We start from the raw sequence: 24,857 nt of genomic DNA on the forward strand, positions 1-24,857 counted from the left end.
TATAAATCTTTAATAACCTTCTCAAAAGTAGAAATGGAAAGGGAGGTGATTTGGCAACTTTTTTCTTCCATCTACAAATCCTTTACCTTTGATTCAATAGCAAATAGGAGGTTTTCTCTAACTTATTTTTTTCCATTCCCATAAAAATTCCAGATTCATATGCAAGCTGGCTCACATGGGGATTGCCTTAACCTTTTTCTTTCTGCCTTCTGTCTCTAGCTTTTTCCTTCAGCATTAATGCCCCAGTTCAAGCCATCTGTTTTCTCTACATCATTATTGTTCCCAAAATAACTCTACATTCTTTTGTATCTCCCGCAATGCCCAGAAGTCCAGAAAATAAATTCTTGTCTATTGATCAAATTCCAGCTACTTGCCCTCTAACTGATGACACCTACCCACATGGCCCCTTTTGTCTTTGCTCACCTCCCATCTGTTCCCTTCAGTCAACATAGGTTGACTTTCTCTGTCTCTCTGACTTCCTTCTCATCCTCCCCCAGCTGTCCCTTCCTTCCAGGCTATTCTGTAGCTGCTTCCACTCTTCTAGCTTTCATCTATCATTATGTTTTCTTTTTCTTCTTTATATTTAAAATTTTGTCAGATAAGATGGTAAGAAAAACAACTTTCTGTTATTTGTTATTACAAATACCCATGACCCTCCCAACTAATTGTGCTCTTAAATTTTTACCCTTATGGAAAGAGACAAGCAATTGAGAATCAGTGTAGCTTTAGTTTTGGAATTTGGCAGACCCAATTGGAATCTTGATATTGTTACCTACAATCTGTATGACTTTGGGAATCTTATTTCAACTCTTTGACTTCATTTCATCATTTATCAAAAGACATTTATCAAAACTCTTTTTTTCTAGAGTTGTGAAGATTAATCAACAAATGAAAGGTTCCTATTCTGTTTTGTGCATAGTATGCACTCAATAAACAGTAGAAATGATCACCTTAAGTCTTTTTCTCAAAATAGAGACACCAAAGTATATCATAACAATTTAAATAATTTTATTGCTTGTCTTAAATAATGTCTTGAAATTAATTTTATGTACTCAAGTAGAGACTTCTGTGTGTTTGTTTTTAGTAACATATACTAAAACAGATATAGGAAGTGGAAACTTCAAACTATTAGAGGGAAGGGTGGAATAAAGATTAATCTAAAATAATTTAAAAATTAAAACATAAAAAATATAATAAATAGAAAATGTAAAATGAAGTCGTAAGGTTAATGTCCTAATATTGTCTTTTCATAAAAGATGAAATAAACTCAGGGAATTTAAATAAGGTGCCCAAAGTCACAGAGATTGTAGGTAACAATATCAGAATTTCATTTGGGCCTGCCAAATTCCAGAACCAAAACTATAGGTTGAATATATCTGTGTGCACAATATATTCAAAAGTTTACTTTTCCTAATAAAAGACAAAGACTCTGCAACTGCAATTCCTAAAAAGCCATTTACAAATGGTACACCTAAATAAACATTTCACATAAAGATTGAAAATAAAAAAAAACAGTATGACAATAGGAATGGCAGAGAAAGGACTTCCAAAAGTCCTTTTCTCCATAAAAGAAAAGAGAACCATAGCAAAAATGGCTAAAATTAACTTTTTCAGGATCTGGGAAATTAACCAAAGGCTTGCAGCAATCCAGGATGTCTTTATTCATGAAAAATGACTGAATTTAGTAAGAACAGCAAGCTTTGTGGAATTTTAACTTGCCTTATTCCCATCTTCTCCAGCTCTGTGGCAGTCTTGGAAACCAACAGTTTACAGTCATGGTAAAAGCAGTGGCCTGTCTCATCAAGTTACCATTGACTTTCTTGGCAGAATCAGAAAAAACTAATTTAAATTTCGTCTAGAACCAAAAAAGAGCCCGTATAGCCAAGACAATCCTAAGCAAAAAGAACAAAGCTGGGGGCATCATGCTATCTGGCTTCAAACTATACTACAAGGCTATAGTAACCAAAACAGCAAGGTACTGGTACCAAAACAGAGATATAGACCAACGGAACAGAACAGAGACCTCAGAAGTAACACCACACATTTACAACCATCTGATCTTCAACAAACCTGACAAAAACAAGCAATGTGGAAAGGATTCCCTATTTAACAAATAGTGCTGGGAAAACTGGCTAGCCATATGCAGAAAACAGAAACTGAACACCGTCATTACATCTTATACAAAAATTAACTCAAGATGGATTAAAGACTTAAATGTGAAACCCTAAACCATAAAAATCCTAGAAGAAAACCTAGGCACTACCATTCAGGACATAGGCATGGGCAAAGACTTCATGACTAAAACACCAAAAGCAATTGCAAAAAAAGCCAAAATTGATAAATGGGAGCTAATCAAACTAAAGAGCTTCTGCACAGCAGAAGAAACTATCATCAGAGTGAAGAGGCAACCTAGAGATTGGGAGAAAATTTTTGCAATCTGCCCCTCTGACAAAGGTCTAATATCCAGAATCTATAAGGAACTTAAATAAATTTACAAGAAAAAAACAACCCCATCAAAAAGTGGGCAAAGGATAAGAACAGACACTTCTCAAAAAAAGACATTTATGTGGCCAACAAACATGAAAGAAAGATTATCATCACTGGTCATTAGAGAAATGCAAATAAAAACCACAATGACATACTGTCTCATGCCATTTAGGATGACAATTATTAGAAAGCCCTGAAACAACAGATGCTGGAGAGGATGTGGAGGAACAGGAATGCTTTTACACTGTTGGTGGGAGTGTAAATTAGTTCAACTATTGTGGAAGACAGTGTGGTGATTCCTCAAGGATCTAGAACCAGAAATATCATTTGACCCAGTGACCCCATTATTGGGTATATACCAAAAGGATTATAAATCATTCTACTGTAAAGACACATGCATGTGTATGTTTATTGCAGCACTATTTACAATAGCAAAGACTTGGAACCAACCCAAATGCCCATCAAAGATAGGCTGGATAAAGAAAATGTGGCACATATACACCATGGAATACTATGCAGCCATAAAACAGAATGAACTCATGTCCTTTGCAGGGACATGGATGAAGCTGTAAGCCATCATTCTCAGCAAACTATCACAGGAGCATATAACCAAACACTGCATGTTCTCACTCATAAGTGGGGTTGAACAATGGGAACATATGGGCACAGGGAGAGGAGCATCACACACTGGGGTCTGTCGGTGGGTGCGGCCAAGGGGAGGGAGAGCATTAGGACAAATACCTAATACATGCAGGGCTTAAAACCTAGATGATGAGTTGATAGGTGCAGCAAACCACCATGGCACATGTATAGCTATGTAACAAACCTGCACATTCTGCACATGTATCCCAGAACATAAAGTAAAATTAACAAACAAACAAACAAACAAACAAAAAAACAGCAGCCTGTCAGCCACTGGAAGGGGACAGAATGGGGTTGTAGCTCCTTTAAAACCCACTTCCAGAGAACTATCATTTTTTCACCTGTCTGGGGGTTTTCTAGAAAATCCTATTCACAAGGCTTATCTTTATTTGCTCTGACTTAGAGCTCACGAAGGGCTAATAGCCTTTTCTTCTTTTTTTTTTTTTCCAAAAACAAAGATTAGTAATTGTTTAACAATAGTTTAACTATGTTAGATGGGGAATTAGATGTCCATAGAGGGCTTTGAAAAGCTCTGTCATTTTCCTGAGAATCTAACAGACTACAGGGCTGGGAGCATGCTCAGAAAAGACCTGAGAAGATCCTAAAATCTCATCTCTCTCTGACTTCATGGCTCTGCAAGCAGGAAGTGAAGACTAAGGTGGTATTTTCAGCTGCCTAGCTGAGTATTGAAGGTGTGCCCCAACACACATATGCAGAGCTCTTCAGCAAAAACTAGGATGCTTATCAGTTCTAGGCATTTAAGGAAATCTCTGTTCAATCATTAACTCGCCACTAAGTTAACCAAGTAGCAACTTCAGTGGCCACATATAACAAAAAAATACAGATTTTACAAATTTAATTCTGAAAAATCATTAAACAACAATGAACACTGGGGAGAAGGGGTAATCTAGTTTCCACAGTTGCTACATCATTAATAAAATGCTTAGTTTTCAAGAAAACTATGTATGAGGGCATGCACAGAAACAAAAACTATGTCCCATACAGAGGAAATAAAGCAGTCAATAGAAATGATTCCTGCAGAAGCCCAAATATTGGACTTACTACACAAAGACTTTTCAATTAGCTACTTTAAATATGTTCAAAGAACTAAACCATACCCAAAGAAATAAAGAAAATTCTTGGAATGATGTCTTGCCAAATAGAAAATATAATAAAGAGATTGAAATTATGAAGCAAATCAAGAACCAAACAGAAATCCTAAAATTTAAAAGTACATTAACTGAAATGAAAAATATACTCAACAGCAGATTTGAGCAGGCAGAGGAAAGAATCAGCAAACATAAAGATAGATCAATCGAGATTATCCAGTATGAGGAGTGAAAAAATATGAAGAAAAGTGAAGAGTGCAGAGATCCTTGGAACACTGTCAAGTATACCAACATACAAATAATAGGAGTCCCAAGAGAAGAAGAGAGGTATAGAAAGGCTATTTGAAGAAATAATGGCCAAAATATCCCCCTATTTAAGTATGCATCCGCAGGCTCAATGAACATTAAGTAGAATAAACTCAAAGACAGCCACATCTAGATACATCATAATCAAACCATTAGAAGCCAAAGACATAGAGAGAATGTTAAAGACAGCAAGAGAGAAAAGACTCATCACATTCAAAGGATCCTCAAAAAGATTAACAGCTAATTTTCACCAAAAATCACAAGGGCCAAAAGGAAGTGGTACAACATAATCAAAGTGATGAACAAAAAAGACTGTCAAGAATTTCTCTACCCAAAAAAACTACACTTCAAAAAAAAGAGGAAATTAAGATACTGCCAGATAAACAAAAACTTTGATATTATACCTACTGTATGATAAACACAAACACGACTCCTTCAGGTTGAAATGAAAGGACACTAGATAGTAATGCAAATCCACATGAAGAAAGATAAAGAATTGAGCAATGACACATATAGACTCAAAGGGATGGAGGAAAAGCTACCAAACAAATGGAAAACAGAAAAAAGCAGAAGTTGCAATCCTAGTCTCTGGCAAAACAGACTTTAAACCAACAAAGAACAACAACAACAACAAAAACCAAGAAGGACATTACATAATGGTAAAGGGTTCAATTCAGCAAAAAGGTCTAACTATCTTAAATATCTTAATATATATGCACCCAACACAGGAGCACTCAGATTCATAAAGCAAGTTCTTAGACACCTTCAAACAGACTCAGACTCCCACACAATAACAGTAGGAGACTTTAACACCCCACTGACAGTATAAGACAGATCACCAAGAGAGAAAATTAACAAAGATGACCTGAACTCAACACTGAAACAAATGAACCTGATAGATATCTATAAAACTCTCCACCCCAAAACAACAGAATATACACTTTTCTAATCGCCACATGGTACTTGATCTAAAATTGATCACATAATTGGAAGTAAAACACTCCTTAGCAAATGCAGAACTGAAATCATATCAAAAATCTCTTGGACCACGTTGCAATCAAATTAGAACTCAAGACTAAGAGATTCACTCAAAACCATACAATTACATGGAAATTGAATAACATGCTCCTGAATGGCATTTGTCATTAATTAAATTAAGGCAGAAATCAAGAAGTTCTTTGAAACTAATTAGAACAAATATACAATGTACCAGAATCTCTGGGACACAGCTAAGGCAGTGTTAAGAGGGAAATTTACAGTACTAAGTGCTCCCATTGAAAAGTTAGATCTCAAGTTAACAACCTAACATCACAACAAAAAGAACTAGAGAACCAAGAGCAAACAAATCCCAAAGCTAGCAGAAGACAAGAAATAATCAAAATCAGAGCTGAACTTAAGGAGGTAGAGACGTGAAAAACCATTCAAAAGATCAATTAATCAAGGAACAGTTTTTTTTGAAAAAAATAAAATAAAATAGATAAACCATTGGCTAGAATAATAAAGAAGAAAAGAGAATATTCAAATAAACACAATCAGAAATGAAAAGGGGGATATTATCACTGACCCCACAGAAATACAAACAACTATCAGAGAATATGATAAACACCTCTATGCACATAAACCAGAAAATCTAGAAGAAATGGGTAAATTCCTGGTCACATACACCCTCCCAACACTGAACCAAGAAGAAATTGAATCCCTGAAGAGGCCAATAATGAGTTCTGAAATTGATGCAGTAATAAATAGTCTACCAAGCAAAAAAAGCCCAGGGCCAGATGGAGTCACAGATGAATTCTACCAGATGTACGAAGAAGAGCTGGTATCGTTCCTACTGAAACTATTCCAAAAAATTGCAAAAAAGGGACTTTTCCCTAACTGATTCTACGAGGCCAGCATCACCCTGATACCAAAACCTGGCAGAGATATAATAAAAAAGAAAACTTTAGGCCAATGTCCTTGACGAACATTGATGCAAAAATCCTCAACAAAATACTGGCAAACTGAATCCAGCAGCACATCAAAAAGCATATCCACCATGATGAAGTAGGCTTCATCCTCGGGATGAAAAGTTGGTTCAACATATGCAAATCAATAAATGTGATTCATCACATAAACAGAACTAAAGAAAAAAAGCCACATGATTATCTCAATAGATAAAAAAAGGCTTTTGATAAAATTCAACATCTCTTCATGTTAACAACTCTCAATAAACTAGGTACTGAAGGAACATACCTCAAAATAATAAGAGCCATGTATGACAAACCCACAGCCACCATTGTACCGAATGGGCAAAAGCTAGAAGCATTCCCCTTGAAAACTGGCATAAGGCAAGGATGCCCTCTCTCACTACTCCTATTCAACATAGCACTAGAAGTTCTGGCCAAGGCAATCAGGCAAGAGAAAGAAAGAAAGGGCATTCAAATAGGAAGAGAGGAAGTCAAACTATCCCTGTTTGCAGATGATATGATCTTATATCTAGAAAATCCCACAGTCGCAGCCTCAAATCTTCTTAAACTGATAAACAACTTAAGCAAAGTCTCAGGATACAAAATCAACGTGCCGAAACTACTAGCATTCCTGTATACCAACAACAGTCAAGCCAACAGCCAAAACAGGAATCTACTCCCATTCACAACTGTCACAAAAAGAATAAAATACCCCAGAATTCTGGTAACTAGGGGGGTGAAAGATCTCTACAAGGAAAATTAAAACCACTGCTTAAATAAATCAGAGATGACACAAACAAATGGAAAAACATTCCATGCTCATGGACAGGAAGAATCAATATCGTGAAAATGGCCATACTGCCCAAAGCAATTTACAGATTTAATGCTACTCCTATTAAACTACCATTCACATTCTTCACAGAACTAGCAAAAACTATTTTAAAATTCATATAAAACCAAAAAAAGAGCCCGAATAGTCAAGACAATCCTAAGCAAAAAGAACAAAGCTGGAGGTGGCACACTACCCAACTTTGAACTATAACAAAGGGGTGCAGTAACCAAAACAGCATGGCAGTAGCACAAGAACAGAGACATAGACCAATAGAAAAGAATAGCAAACCCAGAAATAAGACTATGCACCTACAACTATCTGATCTTTGACAAAGTTGATAAAGACAATAGGGAAAGGATTCCCTATTCAATAAATGGTGCTGGGATAACTGGCTAGGCATAAGCAGAAGATTGAAACTGGAACCCTTTCTTACATCATATATAAAAATTAACTCAAGATAGATTAAAGACTTAAATGTAAATTCCAAAACTATAAAAAAAAACTCCAGAAGACAACCTAGGCTATGCCATTCAGGACATACGCATGGGCAAAGATTTCATGATGAAGACGCCAAAAGGACTTGCAATAAAAGCAAAAACTGACAAGTGGGATCTAATTAAACTAAAGAGATTCTGCACAGCAAAAGAAACTATCAACACAGTAAACAGACAACTTACAGAAAAAGAGAAATTTTTTGCAAACTATACATCTGACAAAGGTCTAATATCCAGCATCTACAAGGAACTTAAGCAAATTTACAATAAACAAACAACCCCATCAAAAAGTGGGCAAAAGACATGAACATACACTTTTTCTTCAAAAGAAGACATACATGCAGCCAACAATCATATGAAAAAAGCTCATCATTACTAATCATTAGAGAAATACAAATCAAAACCACAATGAGATACCATCACACACTACTCAGAATGGCTACTATTAAAAAGTAAAAAAATAACAGATGCTGGCAAGGTTGTGGAGGAAAAGAACACTTATACACTGTTGGTGGGAGTGTAAATTAGTCCAGCCATTGTGGAAAACAGTGTGGTGATTCCTCAAAGACCTAAAGACAGAAATACCATTTGACTCAGCAATCCCAATACTGTGTATATACCCAAAGGAATATAAACCATTCTATTATAAAGACATACATGCATATGTTCATTGCAGGACTATTCACAGTAGCAAAGACATGGAATCAAACTAGATGTCCATCAATGATAGACTGAATAAGGAATATGTGGTACACATATACCGTGGAATACTATGCAGCTATAAAAAGAACAAGATTATGACCTTTGCAGGGACATGGGTGGAGCTGGAGGCCATTATCCTTAGCAAACTAACACAGGAACAGAAAACCAAATATTGCAGGTTGTCACTTATAAGTGAGAGCTAAATGATAAGAACACATGGACACATAGAGGAGAACAAGAGATACTGGGGCCTTTCAGAGGGTGAAGGATAGGAAGAGGGAGAGGATCAGGAAAAAAGACTAATGGGTACTAGGCTTAATACCTGGGTGATGAAATAATCTGTACAACAAAACCCCATGACACAAGTTTACCTATATAACAAACATGCACTGGTACCCCTGAACTTAAACCAAAGTTAAAAAAGAGAAAGCATTGAGAAGGAAATTATACAGACAAATATAAAATACAGTATAAATATAAGGAGAGCATAAACTTATCTTTTATTTTTGTATTTTTTCTCCTTTCTGATTTAAATGACAAATGGAAATGAAATAAAGAAAACAATTTAATTTACAACAGCATCAAAAGATTGAAATACTTAGAAATAAATTTAACAAAAGAAGTAAAAAAACTAATTTTCAGAAAATACAAAACACCATTGAAATAAATTAAGAAAAATATAAACAAATAGAAAGACATTCTTTGTTCATGGATTAGAAGCCTTGATATTGCACACCCAATGGGAGGCACTGGCTGGAAATTGGAGAGTAAGGTAATGATATTTACCTCTCTTCATCTGGGGGGTATCCCTTTCAATACAACTTATTTCCTCTGCATTACAGAAATTGCTCCTCCTTTTGTCCCTTCAGGCTTTACCATTCCTTACTGGTTTTCACTAACTTGCCCATTCTTTTGTAAGTGTTCTTATTAGTAACCTCCCCTCTGTTCTTCTGTTTGAATGCACTATATGATTCTTGCTGGGATCTTGAATAATACATCATGTAATCTCTATAGCATCCATAAGAGTATGTTGAAATGGATAGCAACAGTACTCTTTGCAACTTTAAACTGAACTGAAAAAAAAAATACTCAAGTGTTAAATAAATATACGGCGGGTAAAATAAATACAGAGTCCTTTAAAAAGACTGGACAAGGAAACTGTATCTGTTGTGTTAAATCTGGGATATCACTCTTAAAAGAGCATTCTTTATTAGCCATTTTCACTGAAAAACCTGCAGGTTGAAGTCTATCATTACATTTTATTCCATTCTTCTTTTTTAAAATTATACTTTAAGTTCTAGGGTACATGTGTGCAACGTACAGGTTTGTTACATAGGTATACATGTGCCATGTTGGTTTGCTGCACCCATTAACTCATCATTTACATTAGGTACTTCTCCTAGTGCTATCCCTCCCCCACATTAGGTACTTCTCCTAGTGCTATCCCTCCCCCAGCTCCCCACCCCACTACAGGCCCTGGTGTGGGATGTGCCCCACCCTGTGTCCAAGTGTTCTCATTGTTCAATTCCTACCTATGAATGAGAACATGCGCTGTTTGGTTTTCTGTCCTTGTGATAGTTTGCTGAGAATGATGGTTTCCAGCTTCATCCATGTCCCTGCAAAGGACATGAACTCGTACTTTTTTATGGCTGCATAGTATTCCATGGTGTATATGTGCCACATTTTCTTAATCCAGTCTATCATTGATGGACATTTGGGTTGGTTTCAAGTCTTTGCTACTGTGAATAGTGCCGCAATAGACATACGTGTGCATGTGCCTTTATATAGCATGATTTATAATTCTTTGGGCATATACCCAGTAATGGGATCGCTGGGTCAAATGGTATTTCTAGTTCTAGATCCTTGAGGAATCCCCACACTGTCTTCCACAATGGTTGAACTAGTTTACACTCCCACCAACAGTGGAAAAGTGTTCCTATTTCTCCACATCCTCTCCAGCATCTGTTGTTTCCTGATTTTTTAATGATCACCATTCTAACTGGTGTGAGATGGTATCTCATTGTGGTTTTGATTTGCATTTCTCTGATGGCCAGTGATGATGAGCATTTTTTCACGTGTCTGTTGGCTGCATAAATGTCTTCTTTTGAGAAGTGTCTGTCCATATCCTTTGCACAGTTTTTGATGGGGTTGTTTGTTTTTTTCTTGTAAATTTGTTTAAGTTCTTTGTAGATTCTGGATATTAGCCCTTTGTCAGATGGGTAGATTGCAAAAATTGTCTCCCATTCTGTAGGTTGCCTGTTCACTCTGATAGTAGTTTCTTTTGCTGTGCAGAAACCCTTTAGTTTAATTAGATCCCGTTTGTCAATTTTGGCTTTTGTTGCCATTGCTTTTGGTGTTGTAGTCAGGAAGTCCTTGCCTGAGCACCCAGATTCATAAAACAAGTCTTTAGAGACCTACAAAGAGACTTAGACTCCCACACAATAATGATGGGAGACTTTAATACTCCACTGTCAATATTAGACAGATCAACGAGACAGAAGGTTAACAAGGATATCCAGGACTTGAACTCAGCTCTGCAGCAAGTGGACCTAACAGATATCTACAGAACTCTCCACCCCAAATCAACAGAATATACATTCTTCTCAGCACCACATCACACTTATTCCAAAATTGACCACATAGTTGGAAGTAGAGCACTTCTCAGCAAATGTAAAAGAACAGAAATCACAACAAACTGTCTCTCAGACCACAGTGCAAGCAAATTAAAACTCAGGATTAAGAAACTTACTCAAAACTGCACAACTACATGGGAACTAAACAACCTGCTCCTGAATGACTACTGGGTAAATAATGAAATGAAGGCAGAAATAAAGATGTTCTTTGAAACCAATGAAACAAAGACACAACATACCAGAATCTCTGGGACACATTTAAAGCAGTGTGTAGAGGGAAATTTGTAGCACTAAATGACTGCAAGAGAAAGCAGGAAAGATCTAAAATCGACACCCTAACATCACAATTAAAAGAACTAGAAAAGCAAGAGCAAACAAATTAAAAAGCTAACAGAAGGCAATAAATAACTAAGATCAGAGCAGAACTGAAGGAGATAGAGACACAAAAAACCCTTCAAAAAAATCAATGAATCCAGGAGCTGGTTTTTTGAAAAGATCAACAAAATTGATATACCACTAGCGAGACTAATAAAGAAGAAAAGAGAGAAGAATCAAATAGATGCAATAAAAAATGATAAAGGGGATATCACCACCGATCCCACAGAAATACAAACTACCATCAGGGAATACTATAAACACTTCTACACAAATAAACTAGAAAATCTAGAAGAAATGGATAAATTCCTGGACACATACACCCTCCCAAGACTAAACCAGGAAGAAGCTGAATCTCTGAATAGACCAATAACAGGCTCTGAAATTGAGGCAATAATCAATAGCCTACCAACCAAAAACAGTCCAGGACCAGACGGATTCCCAGCCGAATTCTACCAGAGGTACAAAGAGGAGCTGGTACAATTCCTTCTGAAACTATTCCAATCAATAGAAAAAGAGGGAATCCTCCCTAACTCATTTTATGATGAAGCCAGCATCATCCTGATACCAAAGCCTGGCAGAGACACCACAAAAAAAAAAAGAGAATTTTAGACCAATATCCCTGATGAACATCGATGCGAAAATCCTCAATAAAATACTGGCAAACCAAATCCAGCAGCTCATCAAAAAGCTTATCCACCAGGATCAATTTGGCTTCATCCCTGGGATGCAAGGCTGGTTCAACATACTCAAATCAATAAACGTAATCCATTACATAAACAGAACCAACGACAAAAACCACATGATTATCTCAAAGATGCAGAAAATGCCTTTGACAAAATTCAACAGCATTTCATGCTAAAAACTCTCAATAAACTAGGTATTGATGGAATGTATCTCAAAATAATAAGAGCTATTTATGACAAACCCACAGCCAATATCATATTGAATGGGCAGAAACTGGAAGCACTCCCTTTGAAAACTGGCATAAGACAGGGATGCCCTCTCTCACCACTCCTATTCAACATAGTGTTGGAAGTTCTGGCCAGGGCAATCAGGCAAGAGAAAGAAATAAACGGTATTCAATTAGGAAAATAAGAAGTCAAATTGTCCCTGTTTGCAGATGACATGATTGTATATTTAGAAAACCCCATCATCTCAGCCCAAAATCTCCTTAAGCTGATAAGTAACTTCAGCAAAGTCTTGGGATACAAAATCAATGTGCAAAAATCACAAGCATTCCTATACACCAATAAAAAAGAGAGCCAAATCATGAGTGAACTCCCATTCTCAATTGCTACAAAGAGAATAAAATACGTAGGAATCCAACTTACAAGGGAAGTGAAGGGCCTCTTCAAGGAGAACTACAAATCACTGCTCAATGAAATAAAGGAGGACACAAACAAATGGAAGAAGAGTCCATGCTCATGGTCAGGAAGAATCAATATCGTGAAAATGGCCATACTGCCCAAGGTAATTTATAGATTCAATGCCATCCCCACCAAGCTACCAATGACTTTCTTCACAGAATTGGAAAAAACTACTTTAAAGTTCGTATGGAACCAAAAAAGAGCCTGCCCTGCCAAGACAATTCTAAGCAAAAAGAACAAAGCCGGAGGCATCATGCTACCTGACTTCAAACTATACTACAAGGCTACAGTAACCAAAACAGCATGGTACTGGTACCAAAACAGAGATATAGACCAATGGAACAGAACAGAGGCCTCAGAAATAACATCACACATCTACGACCATCTGATTTTTGACAAACCTGACAAAAACAAGCAATGGGGAAACGATTCCCTATTTAATAAATGGTGCTGGGAAAACTGGCTAGCTGTATATAGAAAGCTGAAACTGGATCCCTTTCTTACACCTTCCACAAAAATTAATTCAAGATGGATTAAAGACTTAAATGTTAGACCTAAAACCATAAAAACCCTAGAAGAAAACCTAGGCAATACCATTCAGGATATTTTATTCCATTCTTTATGGTGGTTTTAAGCACAGTATTAAAAGCATGGCTCTGATATAAGGCTGATCGAACTTTATGTTTTGGCTTTTTAACTTATTAACTATATGACCTTGAGCAACTTATTTAGCTTCCCTGAACCTCAATTTCCTCATAATTAACATTATTCCTCATGTTAATAGTAATAGTCATGTATTGTCCAAAAAGGGATATCAGAATTTTAAATGAGCAAATACATATACATTGTTTAGCAGAGTGCTTGAAAAAATAGGTGTTCAATAAATATTAGTTATTATCCTTTAACAGGTCTTTTGAGGTATAATTAACATAAAATAAACTGCATGTTTTAAAAAGTACAATTTGATTAGCTTTGACATAAGTATTCACTCATGAAACTATTTGTCACAATCAAGATAACGAACATACACATTATCCTTAAAAGTTTCTTTGTGTCTTTTTGTAATCATTTCCCCCCTCTCCTGATTAAAATCCCTTCACTGCCCCCACAGTTTCTAGGGAAGTATCAACATTCTTTCTGATACTACAGATCATATTTCATTTTCTTGAATATATACATGGAATATTCAGTATGCACACTTTAAAAATCCACCTTCTTTAAATCAGCATAATCATTTTGAGATCCATCTATACTCTTTGTGTCAATAGTCCTTCAGTTTTTATTGCTGAGTAGTATTCCATTGTATGGATATGCCACTATTTATTCAATTGTTAGATGTTATTTTAATTTAAGAATACTTAATATTTAATAAAAAATTAAATCCCATGGGGTTTGCTTTAAGCAAGAAGATGTATCATTTTCTTCCTTAATAAAGATGTAGGGGACCCAAGTTCCAAAGAGAGGGAAACACACGGTTGGTCAAAGGTGGGCTGGTCTGTACAACTTGGCTATAGGACCAGGCTTTAGGAGATATTAGCTAGGAGACCACGTTTTATGGGAATGTTAATTTCTAGTTTTACATTTTGTTTTTCTGTATGCTAATAATTTATCCTAAAATCTTTAATAAATGTCATGTTAAATGTTACAGCCTCCCAAACCTTTAAGGAACGATACCAATTCGACATACAACTCTTCCAAAATGTTGGCTTCATTTTCAAGGCTAGTACTGCCTTGATACTAAAACCAGGAAAAAGGCAAGACATGAAAAAAAAGGTATGGACCAATGTCTATCATGAACATGGTGTTAAAAAATTTCAAAAAACGTTAGCAAATTAAATCCAGCAATGTATATTACATAAAGAATAATGCATCATGACTAGGCAGGGTGCATTCCAAGAAGGCAAGGTTAGTATAACATTTATCTACCCATTAATGTCAATGTAATTTAATACATTAAAAGAGAGGATAAGGAGGAAAAACTATATGATCATCTCTATGGATTCAAAAAAACAATTGGATTTAATAATATACAACATTTATTCATGGTAAAAAAAATCTTTCAGGAACATAAGGGAACTTCTTCAACCTGATTAAAAGAATCTTTTAAAACCTATAGCCAATATCATACTTAATGAGTAAAGACTAAGCTCTTCTATCTAAGATCAGAAACAAGGCAAAAATGTCCACTCCTACTTTTTCTATTGTACTGGGCATCCTAGCAAGTGAAGTAGGGCAAGAAAAATAAGTCAAAGACCTATATATTGGAAAGAAAGAAATGAGATAGCCTTCATTTGCAGATGACATGAAAGTTTACATAGAATAATCTAATAAATCTATAAAAATCTACTTATGAAAAGCCTGGATGCTGAACATGACATGATATTCAATAATGAAATTAAAGAAGAACTATATATATATACACCTTGTTCATGGATTGGAAGAATAGGTATTGTTAAAGTGTCAGTTCTTCCAAACTGACCTATACATTCAATGCAATCTCAATCAAAATCCTAGCAGGCTTTTAATTTTAGTAGAAATTGACAAGCAGATTCTAAAATTTTTATAGAAATGGAAAGGATCTAAAATAGCCAAAACAAATTTGAAAAAGAAGAACAAAGTTGGAAGACTTACACTATGTGATTTCAAGACTCCCTATGAAGCTACAGTAATTAAGACATATAGGATTGGATTAAGGATAGCCGTATAGATAAAGACAATATCATAAAGATAGAAATATAGATGAATGGCACAGCATACAGAGCCAGGAAACAACCTGTATGTATATGATCAATTCATCTTTGAAAAAGGTGTCAAGGTAATTCAATAGGAAAAAAGATAATCTTTTCCACAAATTGTACTGGAACAATGGTATATCCATACTGAAAAATGTAAAAACCCTCAATCCCTATTTCACATCATATACAAAAATTAACCTGAAATAGATCATCCTAGACCTAAATGTAAAAGCTAAAACTATAAAATGTTTAGAAGAAAACATAGGAAAAAAATAGTACAGTAGCCTGGAGAATGCAGGTCCAAAATGGGAAGAGTAGCCTGTGCAGAGTGGAGCCTCCTCATGTTGGCTTCACAAGCACCTGTTCCCTGGGCTTTGCTGCTTACATAAGCAGAGAGCCTCGATTGCCGCCACCATCCTGTCTCCTAACACTACCAGCTGTCTCAGGTAGAGGGCGTGTTTTGACACGGTCTCCATCATGCTTGTTGTGACAGTAGCTGCAGCAGCCCTGACCCAGCAAGACCCATGGAGGCCTTAGCTTCGCTTGTGGCTACCCTAAGAGACTGAGTAACACCACCGAAAATGGAGAAAATTGGACCAGTGAGACACAGGAGACTTTCAGTAGCCAGTAGATAATTTCTTCTCTATTGCTTGCTGTAGACTGTTCTGAGGGCTACCTGGAAGCCAACACATACAAAAGAACAAGAAGATGTGTTTTCTTGTGAAGCAATTGCTATTTCAGTTACAGCCACCTTTGTTTTCCTTTCTTCTTTGACTCACTTCCCTTTTTTCTTCACTCTTGATGCCCTGAGGTTGTATCTCCCAATACCCAATAGATAATTTGCAATTGGCTTTACCTTAAGTTTTGTTTGTACATGCTAAAACAAGATATAATAATAATTCTCTGAGGAAATAGCTGCTTTGACTATATTATCATTTTACTGAGGCCCAGAGAGGTTAGCTAACCTGTCCAAGATGTTACAGCCAGTAAATTGAGCAGCAGGATTTGAACTCTGGCTCCAAAGTCCATACTTATAACAACTCTGCTATTATTATTTCTAAGGGACCTCGATCTGGCTGCCTGTCAGCTTCATCTCCCTAGATCTTGATTCTGAAGTCAAGACTTCCTGTCATGTTGTGAGTCCTGGCACCTCCAGAGTTCATGTTTCACTGGAGCTTGGTTGTGGGACTTTCTCAGCATATTTGTACTGTGACAAAAGGTCTGAGTCAGTCTGGATGAGAAGCAGCTGTAAGACACAGCATATTCAAAAGAGGAGTTCTAACCATGCTTGACAGGTGGGTAGACAGATATAGTCAGTGAGAGGGACATTTCTGACTGGGAAAAGATTGCTTTCCTAGCTGTGATGTGAACTAGGGGACCTTAAGGCTTCAACCTGCCTGTCACTAGGCAGAAAAGAAAGTTAGACTCTTTCCATTTCCCACCTGCTGTTAACATAACAGGTGTGTCTTTGAGTGCTAAAGAGTGGCCAATCCTATTACAATGATGATGCAGAGTGGAAGCCACCTTTCTAGTTCCTGTGCACTTTAATGTATATATATTAAGTGATAAGTTTTGAAAAGTCAGCAGTAACTCCTTGGCAAGAGGAACACTATTTTTGAAGTATGAAAGCATATGTTTATGAAGAAGAGAATAGAAAGATGATTAGTATTGATTCTACAGTTCAACAAATACTTATGGATGATCTACTTTGTAACCTGTGTATCCTGTGATAGACCCAAGGGATTAAAAAGTAAGATAGTATCCCACATAGGGTAACTAACTGTCTTAGTTTGTTCAGGACTGCAGTACTTTCAGAGCTAAAACAGGGAAAATACTAGGCAAATTGAAATGAGTGGTTACCCTACCTGTTCCCAAGGAGCTCATATGCTAGAAAGGAAGTCAGTTATGCAAATGCATAGCTATGAAATAGTGTGGTATGTGAAATTATGGACTAATAATACTAGCTTATATTTCTTGATATGGCTTGGCTGTATCTCCACCCAAATCTCACCCTGAATTGTAATAATCCCCACATGTCAAGGGCAGGGCAAGGTGGAGATAATTGAATCATGGGGGCGGTTTCCCTCATACCGTTCTCATGGTAGTGAATAAGTCTTATGAGATCTGATGATTTTTTAAATGGGAGTTCCCCTGCACAAGTGCTCTTGCCTGCCACCCTGTAAGATGTGCCTTTGCTTCTCCTTTGCCTTCTGCCATGATTGTAAGCCCTCCACAGCCATGTAGAACTGTGATTCCATTAAACCTCTTTACTTCATATATTACCCAGTCTTTCCTTTATACATTTCCTTTAGTAGCAGCGTGAGAACAGACTAATACACTTCTATAACACTTTCTATGAGCCAGGTGCTATTTAGAATAATGCCTGTCTTAGTTCCTTCAGGCTGCTATAACCAAATACCATAAACTGGGCGGCTTGTAAACAATACATTTATTGTTTACAATAATATTTGTATTTCACAAATATTTATTTACAAACATTTATTTCTCACAGTTCTGGAGACTGGAAAATCCAAGATCAAGGCAACCAGTAGATTTGATGTGTGGTGAGGGCTGAATTTCTGGTTCAAAGACAGAACCCTCTTGCTATATCTTCACATGGTAGAAGGAACTAGTTAGTTCTCTGGGTCTGGGCACTAACTTCAATGATGAGGGCAGGGTTCTTACAACCTAATATCTTCTTGAAGTCCTCAGTTCCTAATACCACCACCTTGGGGGTTAAGATTTCAACATTTGGCTTTCAGAGAAACATAAGCATTCAGTGTGTTGCAGTGTTTTTACATGTATCAACTTATTGAATCCCATAATAGCCATGTGAAGGAATGACTATTATTATCTCCATTTTACACAGACAGAAATTGAGGCACTACTAAAGAGTAGTAAATCTGGGATTCAAACCTAGGTAGTATGAGTCTAGATTTGAGATCTTAACCTCTATACACTTTTCTCAAGAAACCTAAGACACAGAAGTAGCACAGAGGGGTGAGTGATGAACTTTCTGTGTGACAGGATGTGGTCATCAGATAAGAGGTGGTGGGAAAATGGGTTAGAGAAGGTGATGCCTGAGAAGGATTTTGAATGATGAATGATGAATTAACTAGCAGGAAGGGGAAAAGGGGCATTCTAGGTATAATAGTTCAGCTTGGCTATAGAGATGGGAAACATCATGGTGTCACTGTTAAGTCAGTGCCGGTGAGGGTCCCCATGAAGTTTTTCTGGGCTCGGACACTCACAGTGGTACATTTCATCAACCACGCCAGGACCTTTGGAAAGAAGCCTAAAGATGTATGTAGCAGGGCCAGACCACCAAAGGACTTGCATGCCATGATAAGAATCATAGACTTTAACCTGTACCCAACGGGGCAGCATTGGAGACTTTGAAGGAAAAATTGAGATTTGCTTTTTTAGAGAATTGCTCTGGTAGCAGCTAGAGGATTGCTGGAAAGGGGAGGGATGTAGGAACAGTGGTGGGGGACAACCAAGTATGGAACTCTTAAAAAATTACCCCATGAGTGCTGGTGACTTCAACTAAAGCTTGTGGCAATCGGGATGGGGTGGGCTCAACAGATTCAGAAGATGAAGGAAATAAAATAGACTAAATTTTGTTAGTGATTGGATGAAGGGGCTAGAGAGATCAGGAAACCCAGTGATAAATTCTGTGAGCCTTATTAGCTGACTGGGTGCATGATAGGTTGCCGTCCCCACTTTTTTTTAAAGGAACATAGGCAGAGAAGTGAGTTTAGAAAGGGAAAAGATAGTGAGTTTGGCTTTCCACAATGTGACTCTCAAAAGCCCATAGGAAATCGAGATGGTATTGTCTAATCCAGATATCCATAAAAGAAGGAAATAACTTGCCCTAAGGGTACTTATTTTTCTGATGAAGAGTGAAATAATAATTATAAGTGAAGTGCTTAGAGACAGGTATGAAGCAAATACAAAGCAGAATAATTAATGGAATACTAATTCCACATCCTTTGGGTTAACTTTGAAGCAGAAACAATTTAATACATTTATTTATCATAAAGTATCAGTGGCTTACTTTACTATTTCCCCTAGGAATGTTTGAATTTTATAAAAGACATCAATACTTAATTGAATCTCTGATGAAAGAATTCCAGGTGCCCTAATACTAAGAGATGGGACAAATTTTGGGGGATGCAAATAAGCCTTCTAGAGCTTCTCAAATCATAGTACATTTGCAGCTGCTAATTCGATATGCATGGGAACAGGAGCAATTTGAGCAACTGAAAGTTGACATAAGTTCTATACATGGATTATACCCATATCTGAACTACCCTCTGAAAAAAATACTTCCATGTTTGTTTCAAAATACTAATGATCTTTAGGATCTTGGGGTCGTAAGTATAGCAAATCAGTTATCACTAATCAATATTTTTAAAAATTCTGTTTATTTACATGACCTATTTATTTGAATTTGAATTTTTTTAACATCACTGCTCAGCTCCATTCTCCTCTTCTAATTCCCTAAGTGTGATCATGCTTCCTTCAGAGTGTTCTGGATCCCTTAGATGAGGGAAGGGACATATATCTTCTCATCCTCACATAAACTCTCATCTGTGTATTTCAGATGAATGACCCCTGGATTAAAGTACATGAACAATGATCTTGAATACCTAGTTCATCATTTAACAAAAGAACCTAAAGTAGTATCTCACGAATACATTAATTGAGCTTAGCATGTCTTCTTTGAAACAATTAGGAATAGAAGGAATGGCAGAACAGAGATCCACAGAGGCTAAGGAAATTTCCAAAAGACACATCTTTAATCTGGGAACCAGCACAAATATGCAACTATCCTGACATCTCACCATTCCTGTAACCAGTGGGCAATTCAGTCTTCTTGCATTAGAATGTCATCATTTGTAAAATAGCCAAATCACCTGGGAGAATGACCTTGGCTCTTGTGATTGAGTGGCTTGGAGATCCTTTCCACCAGGCAGAACTTCACCCATCTCTCCAGTTTCATAACTTTGGTTTTTATTTAGAGAAGCATGCTGCTCATTGTTCTAACATCATTCATCTTTGTCACACCCAAGGCCACAACTTTGTCTGAACAGTCTGAACAGCCAGTGACATACTGCAGATAGAGTGCACCAAAGACATTAAACTCTATATGACACTTATATGGACTCCGAGTTCACCAGAGATGGATTGGTGCTGCCATAAAGCCTTGGGGTAGCCAGGCAAACAAAAGACTAAGGAGACTTGTGGGGGTGGGGATGGTGGTAAGAAAAGCAATATCTTTCTACATTCACTTTCTCTCTCTGCTGAGGTTGGCCTATCTCTTATTTAGGAAATGAAGAAACCAAGTGAGTATGTGGATTTTTGGAGCCCAGTACAGAAGCAAACTCAGTCTTGATTATCAGCGGAGCTCCTGATGGCCGTGACCAGGCCAATGATCAGCACGGGTAACTGGATAGTTAGAACATCCCACTTTGAACCCAGTGCACCTCAGCAACCATATCTTTATGAAATAAAGAAAAGACTTAAATAATATAGATGCAAAAGTAGTGGTGGATCAGGCAACGATTTAAATATATGTCCATTGATTCCCTTGGCAGATATCCTCAGTATCACAGTCATAATGTTATTTATGGGCACACTCACCCAGGATGAACAGAGTGCTGGCATTCCACTCTGCTTGCCCAGTCTGAAAATTGGATTAAAGACAGTAATATATCTGGGTTTGCATTTAGGATTATCAGCACGATGGAACCCATCTTTACCTGACCCAACAGGTGTTTTGTTAGGTATTCAGGAACCTGACTGGAAAATGATTTTATACAACAAAACAGTAATTTATTTTTCATAGCTAATGCTAATCAGTTATGCAAGCACTTAATGTGATTAAGCTTACTGCAAACAAATTGCCCAATTATCAGAAATGGGGCTTCCCTACCCCCATCCTGTCTCTCCACATGGACGTGTATATACAATTGCAGACCACTGTGTGTGTGTGTGCTTGTGTGTATTCTTCATGGACCACCTGCAGCTAACTTTGGAAGATGCAGATTTTTAAGTATCATTTAAGCCACAGCAACATATACACATTTAAAAATAATCAGTAATTAAGAAAGCTCCATATTCACATGAAGAAATACAACAGTAAATTTGACTTACCAGTTTATGCTGTTTGAGGCAGCAGAGGAACACGTTGTTGGTAATTGTCCAGTGCTTTCATTCAATAAATCACATTGGCTTTGCTTTCTCCTGTGGCTCAGCCTCTGTGCAAAGCAAGCGAACCTCCTTCCTATTCTGTGTAAAGAATAAAACGTGAACAGGATCACTACAGGCAAGAGCCGAAATCCATGATCATGAAGCTGCTCTTAATGCAAAATAAAAGAGCAAATGATGCATAGGGAGAGAAAGGGAGAGGTAAACAGCTTGGCTCAGAGGCTAGGTGTATTCTCTACACTGCAGCCCGGGGAAGGCTTGATTCCTGTAGCTTGTGTGCGTGTAGTAAAAGGATACCATGACTTCAGTGTGTGCTTAGCCTATTGTATCCGTGAGGACCATTTGAAACGGCTTGTGGAGACAACTAGCTTCATAGCAAACAAGACTGAATCCGAACCGACTGTCACTCAGAGGTGAGCAGAGGGGCAGTGGGTCACTACATCAACGGCAGGGAAAGAAATATTGTCTGGCATCCAAGAGCTCATCCAGCAATCTGTGAGTACAAATGATCTACAGCCCTTCTGGGGCCAGATGCCCCCTTGTTTCCACAGCCGTCTGGGACCAGAAGCACACAAGTGGCCGTCACATCCCTTCACCACAGGGCACCTGCGCAATTCCTTATAAGCTCCTAGCAGGAGCTAGCGGGGGCATCTTAAGAAAGCTCTAAATCCAGTCAGGGCTGCTGAAGCTGTGTTTGGGATTTTGTCTGAGCGGGTTCTGAGAAAGTAGTCAGCAGATGTGGGACTTAGGACAGCAAGAGGCTCAGTCTCAGGAAGAAGATTCCAGTGCTGCTTCTGTGCCAGCCACATATGGGTATACCGGGCTCCTTTCACAGCATTGTGCTTTACGTGACTAATGAAAGACACAAATAGATTTCCTAGAAAGCTGCATATGTAGGCATTTTTAATGGCTCTCACTGAAATAAAATGGCAAATGACCTTCACAGGCTGTTTATTATGTTGAGGGGTGGGACTTGCCGATTGATAGCACATATGAATACTGCACACATGCACACACACACACAGTGACACTAACAACAGCATTAAGAATCTTTCTAAAGCTCTGTTCTGATTCTTTCTCTGCCAAATGAATGTTTAGCTGCTGTGATGACTTCAGGAGTAATTTTGGACTCTTCTGCTAGGCACTGACTAGTCTGTTATTTATACCTGGAGCCAAATAAACTCTCAAATTTTGAATGAGACTCTGTAGCAAGTCAGGAGAAAGTCTCTTGATCATAAACAAGAGGGTGGAGAGTTAAACTTTGGCCTGGTAATTGCTTAGAATCCTGGAAATGACATCTTGTATTCATGAAACTCTCCCCCTTTCTAGAGACATTATCTCCCCCTGATAGCTCGCTCACCCCCAACAGGTGGCTGTTCTGGAGCTCTGACCTGAGGCAGGGCTCAGTGACTCATAAAACCTGGGTGGCCAAAGGAAGAGCTTGGTTTAGCTTTTAACAATTGTCTTACTTTTTCTTTTCTTATTAAAAAGGCAAAATCTCTCTTTTGAACATTTACTATCACTTTCTATCCTTGGATTTATTTGTCCATGGAAGCATTGCTATGAATAATCTAATTTAGGAATATTCATGCCCTTGAGGTTTAGAGGGCTATGTTTTTCATCAAGGATTAAGAGAGTCCGGCTTCTCTTGCACAGCTTAGGCCAAAATGATTGCCAGGTAAAACTTTACCGTTTCATCTAGAAAAATTTTGGCTTGAATGCAGACTTACTTGAATTACATCTGCTGTGGTAAGCTAGGTGACTGAGTAACTCTACTAAGGTTAGGGGGTTGCCTCACAGGGGTCATGAGTTACACGTGCCAGGCAGACCTAAGGGGAGAGTACCTCTGATAATAGTAGCAACACTTTCTAGAGCAAATACTCAAGTGGAGTCAAAAAGCCCATGTTTATTGCAAAGGAAATTCATTAATTCATCCATGTATTCATTAATTTACTCTTCAATAGACATTTAGTAAGTATTTAGTAGGTTAGATTCATTGTGCTACATACTTTAACGTTACTTAGAGCCTATTGATGAAGTATAAACTCCTTGACATACCCTAGAAAAATTTCCCATATTCTGGCTCTTCCTATCTCTCTAGCCTAATTTCTCACCACCTTTCTATTTGCATTCCATGCTGTAGCTTTTTTGAATATCTCTTAGTTCCTTGGACATGCTATATTCTTTCTGAATACCAGATCATCAAATATGATGGGTGTTCTTCTGCCTGGATGCTCAGTTTCCTATGTCTGGCTAACTCCTGTACAGCCTTGGAATCTTGGCTTAAACCTCAACTCTCAGAGATATTTTTCTAGCCCCTAGGCTGTTAGGGTCCCTGCTCTGTGGTCTGAAAGCACGACACCTTATACTCTGCCATCATTATATCCATTATATTTTATTACACTTCATTGTTTAGCATCAGTCATCCCCATTATATTGTAAGAGTTTAAGTGCAAAGTCTCTTATTCTCTGCTGTATGTCCAGGGTTTAGCAGAGTTCCTGGCACATAGAAGGCATTCGATAAGTATTTGATGTTTTGTCGAAGTGCTTAGCATGTATTTATTGAATGAATACATAAATCACCTCAAGTAATAATGGGAAATGGAGTCTCAGAATTGAAAGGAACCTTAAAGTTCTCTTGGTATGTCTAATGTTTCTTGCCAAGTGACCATCCACAGAAGGCTTGCCTCCTCTAATTAATCCTTCTGGATTAATCTCAGCCCATATTGATCACACTCTTACTTTGTCTCCCACTTCCTAGCACTTTTACAGGATGTTCTTCCTTTTTGTTCTCTGGCTGTTTCCTGGAGTTCGTCTCATCTCTGCAGACTGGTACTCTATAACTCTTAGCATAAGCCTGCAATTATTTGATGCTTGATTCATTGAACATCAAACACTTGAACAGGGAGTTAAATGATCACAGTCTTGTTTTGGGAAGATTTCTCTGGTTCTGAGGGAAGTATAAGTGAGATTAGCTAGACCTAGAGAAGACTCTAATAATGACTACAGCACG

General features: G+C 37.5%; 1 protein-coding gene across 1 annotated transcript in view; it reads right to left on the reverse strand.

The window, feature by feature from the left end:
* The window catches only part of ANKFN1 (ankyrin repeat and fibronectin type III domain containing 1), a 361,962-nt gene that overhangs the window by 166,596 nt on the left and 170,509 nt on the right, over positions 1 to 24,857 (reverse strand). Inside the window, exon 4 of the mRNA XM_054457189.2 lies at positions 21,791 to 21,925. Coding sequence (XP_054313164.1) covers positions 21,791 to 21,925 — 135 coding nt within the window. The remainder of the gene's footprint in view (positions 1 to 21,790; positions 21,926 to 24,857) is intronic.

The sequence above is a fragment of the Pongo pygmaeus genome, chromosome 19 (genome assembly GCF_028885625.2).
Source record: "Pongo pygmaeus isolate AG05252 chromosome 19, NHGRI_mPonPyg2-v2.0_pri, whole genome shotgun sequence".
NCBI classification, from domain to species: domain Eukaryota; kingdom Metazoa; phylum Chordata; class Mammalia; order Primates; family Hominidae; genus Pongo; species Pongo pygmaeus.